This window comes from Plecotus auritus, assembly GCF_963455305.1.
Source record: "Plecotus auritus genome assembly, chromosome: 4".
Classification (NCBI taxonomy): Eukaryota; Metazoa; Chordata; class Mammalia; order Chiroptera; family Vespertilionidae; genus Plecotus; species Plecotus auritus.
The window spans coordinates 22855427-22867953 of record NC_137775.1 but is presented as its reverse complement, the minus strand read 5'-3'; the positions used below and the strand labels follow the sequence as shown (position 1 = coordinate 22867953).

The window sequence follows — 12527 nt, the reverse complement described above, 5'->3', positions numbered from 1 at the left end:
ATTTGCCCAACATCATTCTGAACCTGAGATTTAAATCTTAGCTCAACACAGACACAGCTGCAAATTTCAAGTAACATATATATAATAAGTTATATGCCAAACAACATTGGCTCTGAAGGAAAAAATGAGGAAGAAATTAAGAGATAGGTAATAATAATTCCCATTTCTTATGAATTACAGTTTGACGAATTTACAGTTATCTCTAATTTATGTTGTACTTCTCTGTTGTGTGTAGATGTCAGAGTGGTAAAAATGCCCTAATCTAAATAATAAACCATCACTTATTAGAATGAAATAAAATAGAAACACATAATTCTTAATAGTTACAATATTTTGCTAACATTAATAGAAGATTCTGAATATGTAGATATCATTAAAGTGTTCTTTTTAGAATTTTAATTTTATGAATTTTTCTAAAGATTTAAAAAGGCATATTAAAAATAGGGTACTCAGGAAATAGGTATAATTCTTCCTTATCCGTCAAGTGCAGATATCTGTATGTAAACATATTCTTCTGTAGTATCTCGTTATTTTAAAGGATCCTAAGTGGTGACTAATACGTGTTTAAAATGAGAAATGTTATGTAATATGTATGAGAGGTACTGATGTTGTAATTTATAAAGCATCACATGAATACTAGCTTTTTGTAGTGTCATGTTTTTTAGTTAGAAATCTTTTAACTTTATAAGCTAGCTAGCAAGTTAGATGTAGATACTGATACAATTTACTTCTGTTATTGTGGCCTGTTCACTCTATGGAAAAAATGCTATTTTTTTTCAGCAGCAAGCTTAAATAATAGTAAATTTGTACTATTACTTACTACCTTTCCCCCTTTTCTCTTTTTAAGTATTTGTAGGATATAAATTCCCAGGTAGAGAAATATGAGAGGCCAGATGTACCTTAAGACCCGAGAACTGGGCAAAGTTTAAGGCAACAAATCCTCTTTACTAACTGATGACCTCCCAACTGTGGGATGCAAGTAAAAGGCTCCCGCACCCCCAGTGTCTCAAACATCTGATATCTCATAATCTCTAGTTGGCTTGAGTCATCTTCCTTTCTAAATGGCTACTGATACTTATTTCTCAAAGTTTGGTTACCCATCTTGTGTGAGTAAAGAACTTTCCCTGTCATGTTTACTCAATATTTATCAAAGAATAGATTCTGACAATTTTATTTTCATACAGAAATTCTGAGCAATCTGTAGAAAAGTGATTTTTATAAAGCTATTCATTAGGATTAATTCAAGTGGCAGAGTCATAGCTTAATGAAATATATTTATTCTTTCTCTATAATCTGTGTTTCTCTCTTTAGGCAACAGAAGCAGCAGTATACTAACCAACTTGCTAAAGAAACAGATAAGTACATTAAAGAGTTTGGATCTCTGCCCACCACCCCCAGTGAACAGGTACCAAGCTTTAAAACACATTGTTGATGCATTGAATGTGAAAGGAATCCAATGTCTTATGGGATCTTTGAACTGTTACGCTAGAAAGGAAATTAGGGTAGGGGGGGAATTCTATTTGAGATTAGTTCACAGAACACAAAACTATATTTAATTGCCCAGGTAATATCCTGTGGTTCAATAAAGCAAAAATTATTTCCATGCAGTTGCCCTGACCCATAATTAAATAAGTGCTCAGAAAATGCCTCCTGAGTAATTGTTTCCTGGCCTTCCAGGACCGACCTTGCACAACATGCACACATTCAAGATGTGAGGTGTCCTAGGGGCACATATGTATTTCCTTGCTTACTTGGTGGATGTTTAGTTAGGTAAAAGTATAAGGTTTTATTTTCCTTTAAAAAGAAAAAAGGAGAACTACTTTAAAATAACCTCAAAATCATGACCCAGATTTAGGGTGAAAATTCAAGGTAAGGACTTCAGCATTATGGACTTTTTGCCTCAAGATAAATTTATACAATGTTTGAACATATTGTCAGAATGTTATTGACAGTCAGTAAGATCCTATAATTGGAGAGTGAGCGAGAATTTCAGAATTAAATAAAGAGTCAGCTAGTGGTAAAACTGCTTTTGCAAATTCTGTAGAACTTCACAGCTTGATTCTAGTAGGTTTTTATTTCCCTTTCCTCTAGCGTCAAAGGAAAATACAGAAGGACCGCTTAGTGGCTGAGTTCACAACATCACTGACAAACTTTCAGAAGGTCCAGAGGCAAGCTGCTGAGAAAGAGAAAGACTTTGTGGCCCGAGTGAGAGCCAGTTCCAGAGTATCTGTAAGTATTATTAAAAATGAGCATAATACTCCAGGGATCCCTCAAAAGTCCACATTGACATGTTTTTTAAGTCAAAAAGCTTAGAAATTAGTACTTGAGTAATGTTGAAATGTTTCTGCTCAGTTTTTAAGAAAGATGATAGTTATGTAGTTATGTATTACTGTGGTTATTGTGTCCATGTCATGGAACAAACTATTATAGATTATATTAAAAATATAGAAATATTTTGTCAGAAAAGATTAGGGGTCAGATCCTAAATAATATTCCCACACTTACTGAACCTAAAGCTGTTACTGTGCTAGTGTAGAGAGCATCCTAGTCCAGGGTTGTATGAAGGTGGAAATGGACAGAGTGAATATATTGTACAAATGTTGAAGAATATTCACCTGGAGAAAATAAATGAACAGATAATTTAGAGTAGAATTTTGACTTAGTCTAATTTAAAGTTCCCTTAGATACTATCACAAGTTATTTTCTTATTTCTTAATGTAGAGTTTCCAAGATTATGTTACATTTTAATTAAATAATGTTTATTAAATGCTCTTAGAAATATTTAATGAGTGCCATCCTTGTCATCTTAGGGTATAATATTATTATAATTTGAAGTAGTTGGCCTACAATATAAGAACATTTTTTTCTCTTTATACATATATTCACATGCACATGTAAAACAGTCTAGGTTATTGTAAGGGAAAATGTGAATGTTGTGCATTTTTTCTTGCTCCTTCTCAATCCACTCTTTGCTAAATTATTCAGGGTGGTTTTCCTGAGGAGAGCTCAAAAGACAGGAATCTTGTATCGTGGGAAAGGTAAGAGGTATAAAACATGATACAGATCAAAAGGTACTTACTCAAATACATTTTATGTATTATGATCCCTAGAACAGAATTAAAGCTTTCAGTATATTATATTATATTATATTATATTATATTATATTATATTATGACTACCCTAAATTACTTATAAATTGAAAACAAATAATAACTTTGAAAAAAAGGTTTGAGTCAGTATTTATTGTATAATCTATAAATATATAAAAATATTTCAATATAGGAATAACACTTTATAATTATTTGTCTAAATATTATTGCTTAGTTATCATTTGATATATTCACTTGTGTGAGGTCTAAGTCAACCAAAAAGAAATATCCAGCTGTCAAATACAGCTTCCAATAATTAAATCATAACTCTAAAAAAATAGTATCCATCATATGGAATAAGAGTAAAATTTGATGAATATTTCTGTTACATTCTTAGAATTTGAGCAATTCTCTGACTTTAAAAAATATTCTATTTCGTATTTTTTAGTAGGAAAGAAGTCCCATTGTTTTAATACAGTCTTTCCTTTTTCCTTATTCTTTTCTTTTTATTAGCCAAACTCAATCTCAAGTGCAAGTGCAAGATGACGAAATTACAGAAGATGACCTCCGCCTTATCCATGAGAGAGAGTCTTCTATTAGGCAACTTGAAGTAAGCTTTACATTGTAGAGTCGGACTGCTATTCTGTTCTTAGTGACTTTGTCCTCAAGATGCATAGCTAATGCTGGGGGAAGGGTTGAGAAAGGAAACTTAAGTAAATATATCTATTTGGTGGCATTTCTGATATAAATTAGAATAATTCCTTTAAAAAAATCTCTTTAGAATTTGTGCCTGGGTGAGAGGACATACTCTCTTCTGCTTTAACATTTTTTTTAAATTCTTTTAAGTCATCTCAGACCACGTTAGCATTGAGAAAAATATCAGTGTGGAGGTAAATGTCTGTTCAGCGAGTCTGATGCCTTCTATGGCACATGATTTCATCTGCATGTATAATGACTTTTACAAGGGCTTTAAAAGTATTTTATTTCCCTTTAGTGTGTTTATGACATCCAAAAGATCTAAAGCCTTAGTTCCTATGGCACCTACCTGTTCCCTAGAAGGTGAGCTTCTAATAGCTGACAGTAGCTACAGTTTATTGAGGGCTTCCATGTGCCAAGTACTATGGTGACAGCTCTGTATGTTCACTGTCTCATAAGTCTCTGTGAAGTGTTAACTGTGACATTACCATCGCCATATTATAGATGGGGAAACTTAAGACAGGAATGAATATGTAAATTGCCCCATCCCTCCTGCATAAAGTATCAAAACTTTACTCTTTAATCAGGTAAAATAATAGTTATTATATATTGAAGAAAAGTAAACATAACTTTTTTATCCATCACATTTCATAAATTTGCATACACCTAATGTTTTATTCTTTTAAGTTGTCAAATTGATGTATATATTTTTACTAGAAATATAACAAGAATATTTTATGCCCTTGTAAGGAAATAGCAAGACTATTGCTTGTGATAACAAAACAAATCAGATTATATAACATAAACGTAGTAATAACCACAGCCCTTTCCTAATATAGATCCTTCATTTCCATCCTGCTGTGCTTAATTTTTTTAATGTCACAAACTTATTTTAGGGATTGGTTACAGTTATTCAAGCTCTGCTTACCTGGGATTGCTTATAGTAAAATAATTTTTGTTGTTTCTGAAATTTATGTATGGCGGTTTTGTTTTGTTTTGTTTTTAATTGTCCCCTTCTGTGTATTGGGGACTGAATTTCTGATTTTAATAATATGTGCCTTTTTCTCTTAGGCTGATATTATGGATATTAATGAAATATTTAAAGATTTGGGAATGATGATTCATGAACAAGGAGATGTGATAGGTAAGACCTGCTGATTAGATTTCATGAGGTGTGAGCAAACTACCTGAAGTTTACCTGTAGTTACTTCTCAAACAAGAGTAACTGCTCCCTCTCTTCTTTGTTTCCTCTGGAATCAAAAGCATAGTATACAGCAGACAAAGCATCACCCTTGGCATTATCTAAAACAGATCTCGCCCTAGCCGGTTTGGCTCAGTGGATAGAGCGTCGACCTGGGGACTGAAGAGTCCTGGGTTCGATCCGGACAAGGGCACATGCCCAGGTTGCAGCCCGATCCCCAGTAGAGAATTCTCTGTCATCATTGATGGTTCTATCTCTCTCTGCTTCTCCTTTACTCTCTGTATTCAATAAAAATATGTTAAAAAAAACAACAACAAAAAAACAGATCTCATTTTTGGCTCCTAGTGGTTGAAATGACCAGACTCATTTATTTTAGAATACTCCAATTTAATCGGGCCTCCTGCTGAGATCATGGAAGGCACCAGGAGAGTTGTCATTCTAGCTCATTTCCAGGACCTCTGGTCTTATCCCAATCTAATTCTCATCACAATAAGGACTTTTGGGAAAATTTGTGCTATTTATAATTGTGCGTACGATCTTGCCATTTAGATTAGAGGGAGTAGGAAGCTATTTGCCCGATCATTCATCCTGAGAGGTTTTGGTAGATTTATTTAGTAGTATTACTTAGAATTCTTTTTTAAAATTGCTTAAAAATAAACCAGTGACTAAGGCTCCCTTTAAGTTTTAAATGTGATAGTGATTCATTTAAGGTGTCGTCAGCACTGATCAGGATCCTGATCATTTTGAAATATGAATATATATATATGTGTGTGTATGTGTATATATATATATATGTATATATATATATATATATATATATACACACACACATACACACACATGTGTATATATATATATACATTTAATATGCTTTCTGAATTTGGTTCCATTGAAATACTTGAACCTATATAGTTCAATAGAACTATTATTCGTCCATTTTAAGTCTCTTCTCTCACCCTAATAAATCACAGGGTAAAATTCGAAAACCACTTATGCACCCAACAAATACTTATTGAGCGCCTACTATATCCAGGCACAAATGCAGGCATTGGGGATTCAGTTGAAATCAAATAATAGATAAAAGACCCTGTCTTCATAGATCTTATAATCTAATTGAAGAAGAGAGACAAAAAAAAAAAAAAAGAAAGGAAGTAAATGGTGGTAAGTGCTGTGGGGAAAATAAGGCCAGGGTAGGGGACAGGAGTGCTGGAGGCAGAGAGTGCTTTACATAGTCAGGTAATGCCTTACTCACAGGTGACATTTTGTTGAAGACTTCATAGGTAAGGGAGAAAGTAAGAGAAAGTGTTCCAGGCAAAGGGAGTCGCAAGTGCAAAGGCCTTCGGGCAGAAGCACGTCTGACTTCTTGGGTGAGTGATGTCAGCAGGAGGAGTATGGAGATGATGTCAGATGTCACAGGGATGCCCGCCTATAGGACCCTGAGCTGCTGTAAGGACTTCTCTTATTAATAGGTGGGAAGCCAGAGAAGATTTGAGCAGAGGAGTGTTATAATATGACGTAGGTTTTAAGACTCACTCTGGCTTCTAGGTTGAGACAGACTGTAAAGGGGCAACACCAAAAGCGAAGAGACCACTTATATATAGGGCTATTTCAGGGATCCAGGTGAGCAATTACATTGCCTTGGATCAGATAGTAATATTAAACTTTGGATAAGGAACACGTTTGATCTTACCTTGAGTGAAATCTAGTGACTTGTGCAGCTCTCTCACTGTAGCATCAACATGTATTTGCAGTTGTGTGTGTGTGTGTTTTGTTTTACAGATAGCATAGAAGCCAACGTCGAAAATGCAGAGGTGCATGTTCAGCAAGCAAACCAGCAGCTGTCGAGGGCATCAGATTATCAGGTAATACTAACTCGAGTAAATTGTCTTATAACTCGGACTTTTAACTGTGTGAGTGTGTGTGTATGTGTGTGTGTGTGTGAGTGATCAGGTGTAAAGTGGCTAGAGTTGTTTAAGTTTAAAATCCCATGGAAGACAGGTCAGAAATATGCCAGTCAGTGTAAACGGCAGTTAGCCGGGATGTTTCAGGGTCGAACCAGAATTGTGGCCTAAAGGATAGGAACTTCAATGTTTAGCGTCCTGAGGGGAACAATAGGGCAGGGACCCCAGGCTTTTCTGACAGGCTCTGATGTCACTGTTGCATTCCAACCCAGAACCTCTTGGACAGCCTGTTTCTCACTGTTCCCTTCCATCTTCTCTTCCCTTCTTGTCAATGACGCTGTGGACTAAAGAAGCAAGAACTTTTGTCCTACAGAGATCTCTTCAGGTCCTGTGGAAATCATACATTCAAATCTCGTTTCTTGAACATCTCCCATCTCAAACAGTTCAGTTCTCAACCAAGTTGTTCAGAGAAAAAAATGTCTCGGTTGTTGAAGTTACCGAACTTCGTTTTCAATCTGACAACCCTTTCATACTGATACCTCAGCAAGACAAAAAGCGTCTCTCTTGCAACAAACAACGGAGAAAATGCTTTTGTTGCTGGTGAAATCAGTTTTAAAACATAAGGAGTGCTAATGTTGCTAAGGTTGTAAAGAAACAGTAATCACAGGCAGTGGAAGAGGTAGAAAAACTGTTGTTGATTTGGATAAAGGAAAAGCAATTAGCCGGTGATAGCATTTCGGAGGCAGTGGTATATGAACAAGCAAAGAAGCTGCATGCTGACATGGAAGACACCCCTAGACTGAGTGCTGAAAGTGACTCCTTTAAGGCTAGGAGTGGGTGGTTCGATAAGTATAAGAAGAGAAGTGTTTATAGATTAAACAGTACTTTAGACATATACTGTATATAAGAAAGATGAAAATAATCATTTGGTGATCATTATTTCTTTTTTTTTTTTTTAATGGGGAAAAAATGATTCAGTTTTTTAACAAATTGCTTCTCAAACAGCCTTCCAGAACGGATTAAGTTCGAGAACCGAGGTTTCACTGAATTCAGTGTTTTTGACTATTAGTTATTCTGTCAGCATTCAGCAGGCCCTTCACTAGGAGTAAATTGATTTCTTAAGTAAATCAGGTTAATACAAGGAGTCCATATGTATGTGTCAAATATAAAGTATGTTTAAAGTACTATATGCATATCAGGATCATGCACTATCAACATATTGTTCAATATGTACACCTTCAATTTTCTAAAGGAAAAAAGGCCAGGCTTTTTGGAAACCACTAAGTCCCACCTAAAGATTTTACTTCCCTTTCAAACCTTCATTTTTGTTGTTGTCCATAATTATTTTCTCAGACCTTGTTACCTTATTATGAAATAACTAAGATTTGTACCATCTTAGATATTTCCAGTTGCTTTTTACTTTTCTCACTAACTATAAAAGTTCCCTTTAATGTCAATGCCATTTTTCACTGGATAGATCACTGCATATTTAGTGATATGTAGACAACAATGAAGCTATATAGAGACGCTGAGTTATAGCCAATTGTATTCGCTGATGGAGTAATGCATATTTACCGTCTCTTTGCATGTGATTCAGATATGCACCGCTGAAGAATTAACGTCATTGTGTCATAGACTGTATCACTCATAAATAGTTACACACACACGGAAATCTGTAAATGCCAACAGTTACAACTGCTCAAACATGGTGTGTAGCAGGATTCGCCAGTGACTCGGCTTACATATTATCTCGTTTGGTTTTGGACTTTGGGGGAATGTAGATATATAAAAGTTTTACTTTTCCTCTTCCTTGTGCAAGGGAAGCCTGCAGCCTCCTTGGGGAAAAGAAACACATCTTCCCAGGCTGCATCTCCAAAACTGGAGCTGCCTTTATGCTTAACTCGGGAGGGATGAGAAAACACAGGTCCCAGGAAAAGAACCTCTTTCCAATAGCCCTACTTGGAGCCTTGATAGTAAACTCCTGCCTTTGCAAAATAGGCTGCTTCTAAATAGGTTGGGTGGACCATGAGCATAAAAGAAGGTGATAAATGCTCTTACCACTGCAGCACCCCAAGAGCCTCACTACCCTTCCCTAGGGAGGGTTCCCCAGGTAACAGCTGTACCGTAGTGGAATGAATACCTGTGACTGTTCATAAAGGTGCATTACACGTGTCTGGGGTAACCAGGTGGGGTCTGGGGATCATATGTAAGCATGATATTGAAACTGTAGAGGAATTATGTTTTATATATAAGGGGTAGTCAGTTGAAAAATTAGATGAATATGTGGAATACTGGAAGTATTCACCATTTTCAGGGTAACTTCAGAGTCAGAAACATATCTTTTTGTAAATTTAATGGCACTTCTGGTTGACACAAAGTAAATTTACAAATTTTTCTACTTTGCAAGAAAAAGGATTCCTGCATGTTGCTGTGAGATACACAAGCCATTAAGAAATATAGAAATCTACAACTGGGCCAGGAATGAAGAATGGAATAAATCTTTAAACTTTATATTTTAAATGACTGAATCTTAATATTTTTGCCTCTTTGTTTTTTATTTGTATGTTGAGATTTTGAAAGCAGTTTTCATGAATATGAAAGAATGAGAATGATTTTGGAAACTAATAAATTAACCTTGGGAAAAATTGCTCAACACTTATACTTGCTGATATTTTCAGAGAACTCATTTTGAAGAACAGCTTTTTAAAAAAAAATGTATTTTTCAATTACAGTTGATATATAATATTATATTAATTTCAGATATACAACATAGTGATTAGATATTTATATACCTTATGGAGTGATCACCCCAATAAGTCTAGTACCCATCTGACACCAACATATATTTATTATAATATTATTGACTATATTTCCTATGCTATACTTTATATCCCTGTGACCATTTTTATAACTGGCAATTTGAAGCACAACTTTTTTTTAAGAACAACTTTTTGATGAAAGTTTTAAAATTTATAAGCTTTTAAGCTGTTCTTTGTTTTCATACATAGATAACCTCAGTCTAATGCTTTAAATCAGTAGTTTTTGTTTTCCTGTGTCTTCTACCCCGGAAAAAATACCAACAAAAGTTGAATGATTACCCCTTGACTTGTTCCAGTCACTCGAGAAAAATATTTTTGAAAAAATAGTTCCATGTGAATTGAAGAGATTTTTAAGAAGCAAAAAGTACAGCCAAGAATTTTGGGGGCAATTTTACTCTAGAAAGGAACCACATAATTTTCGGTTGCTATGGTGATGGCTTCTCTACATTTGTAAACGTGTTTTTGTTTTTGCATCTGCAGCGCAAATCCAGAAAAACCATCTGCATCATCATTTCTCTCCTTGTCATCGGAATTGTAATTATTGGTGTCATATGGGGAGTGAAGGGCTAAAATTATGAAGGAGCACACTGTTGCACTGTGTTATCTAAATTATGTAGGAAAGCTCCTGTAATCATGGTTTTTTTTACTATTATTTTAAAGGTGTTGCATAAAGGATGGCTCCCATACTTTTTATTTGGGTGGAATTTTCCTTTGGATCAAATAATGATATTTCCTAATACTGAAAGTTTTTCTAAATATCAGTGCTGGCATAACTCTCATGATTTTTGGTCTAATAACTCTTAGTTTTTTGCCCACATTGTATATGTCTTTCATGTATAATTTATTTATCATGTTGACTTAATTTTTGGAATAAATTTAAAGGTGTGTGTGTGTGTTCTGTGGGCATCTGTCTCTCTTGTCACGGTGTAACATGCACCCAGACTTGTGTTACTTCAATTAAAAATCTCAAATTTAATTTGGATTAGGGCCAGCAGAGGAAATATTCTCAATAACTTAAAACAAATTAACCTGTTTCTGTTGGCTTTTTTTTCTGGTTTATACCAGCACAAATTATCTATTCGACTTTTACTGTTGTCTTCTCTTAAGACCCTTGATTACTCTGAATGAAGTCAGTGAAAAATTTCCTACTGTGTTTCAAATACCTGATGTGTATATGTTAAGCATTTGCTGTAGATTGCCTAGTGAAATAGGAAGAAGGGTAGATTGTTTTTACATAGGCTCTGTTTAAATCTGACATTTACTGGGGAATGTGTAGTCACTTTAAATGTTTGATGTGATTTGGAAGGAGAGTATGACAAATCAATTACCTATTGTGCTAGAATTCTAAAGATCCCAACCTGTAACACTGCTGTGCATTTCCACAGCTATTATAATGGAAATTAATGATCTTTCCTTACATCCTGTAGAACAATGGTCACATTTGTATCCTGAGGTCAAAATTATTGGGGAGGTAACTGTTCCACAATTAATGTTTTTCCAGCACCGAGCACTTAAAATACAGTGTTTGCCTTGAGTACCATCTTCACTGGAAAAAAAATTGGTGTTTGCCAATTAAGTCACTTGCCATTTTTAAGTCAATGTTGTTTTAATGCACTAATCTGAATACCATGAAGAGGATTATCTTAGTTTATAGTTTGTATTTTATAATGTTCTTATATAGCAGTTTGATAGCAAAGGCAGTGTTTTATTTGGCAAGCTATGAGCTTCAAATGGGAACAATAAATAAACAACTAAATAGGTGTGTAGGTAGGTGATGGGTGATGCAGGGAGAACTCATACTTCCTACCTGTTCGGAAGTCAGTGCGAGCCCACCAGGCTCGTTCTGTGTAAGTGCAGAAAAGCCTGCTGTTTCATGTCACACACTAGTATCTTATGGCTATGGAAGGCCCCATGGCTTTCACAGATCACTTCAGTTGTGTGGTGTGTTGTTGTTTTTTTTTGTGTTTTTTTTTGCCACAGTTGTACTTGATAAATGTTATTATCATAAAGACAAATGCATTTACCTTTATTTATTTTATGGTAAGTTCCCAAGAACAGCAAAAGCACTTAATTTTTTGGCATGATGTTAGCAACATTATTTAAAGTTTAAAGTGATTTTAACTGGGACACAAATCAGTGACTAAAACCAGGAACTTCAGTGACTTGCATTCTTTTAAGAATCATTAATTTTGAAGGGGGAAATTTGCACAAAATATTTGAAATAAAAAGAAAAGTCTTGATTAGAAAAAAAAAAGGATTGCAGTCACCAAAATTTTAAAAATTCTTTTTTAAAAAAATATATATATTTTATTGATTTTTTTTTTTTTTTTAACAGAGAGGAAGGGAGAGGGATAGAGAGTTAGAGACATCGATGAGAAAGAAACATTGATCAGCTGCCTCCTGCACACCTCCTACTGGGGATGTGCCCACAACCAAGGTACATGCCCTTGACCAGAATCGAACCTGGGACCCTTCAGTCCACAGGCCAATGCTCTATCCACTGAGCCAAACCGCTTAGGGCAAAATTTTAAAATTCTTGAAGTTTTCCTTTAGTTTTTTTTTTTTATTATTTATATATATAAATATTTTTATTGATTTCAGAGAGGAAGGAAGAGGGATAGAGAGATAGAAACATCAATGATGAGAGAGAATCATTGATCGGCTGCCTCCTGCCCGCCCCCTACTGGAGTGGGGGGGAATCAAGCCCACAACCCAGGCATGTGTCCTTGGCTGGAATCGAACTGGGTCCCTTTAGTCCACAGGCTGACATTCTATCCACTGAGCCAAACCAGCTAGGGCATTTTTTAAAAACATATATTTC

General features: G+C 35.1%; 1 protein-coding gene across 1 annotated transcript in view; it reads left to right on the top strand.

Annotated features, from left to right (window-relative positions):
• The window catches only part of STX7 (syntaxin 7), a 37390-nt gene extending 25416 nt beyond the window's left edge, over positions 1-11974 (top strand). Inside the window, exons 4-10 of the mRNA XM_080664042.1 lie at positions 1312-1405; positions 2092-2229; positions 2986-3038; positions 3603-3699; positions 4857-4929; positions 6766-6848; positions 10187-11974. Coding sequence (XP_080520168.1) covers positions 1312-1405; positions 2092-2229; positions 2986-3038; positions 3603-3699; positions 4857-4929; positions 6766-6848; positions 10187-10276 — 628 coding nt within the window. The 3' untranslated portion in view covers positions 10277-11974. The remainder of the gene's footprint in view (positions 1-1311; positions 1406-2091; positions 2230-2985; positions 3039-3602; positions 3700-4856; positions 4930-6765; positions 6849-10186) is intronic.
• Positions 11975-12527: the final 553 nt, after the last annotated feature.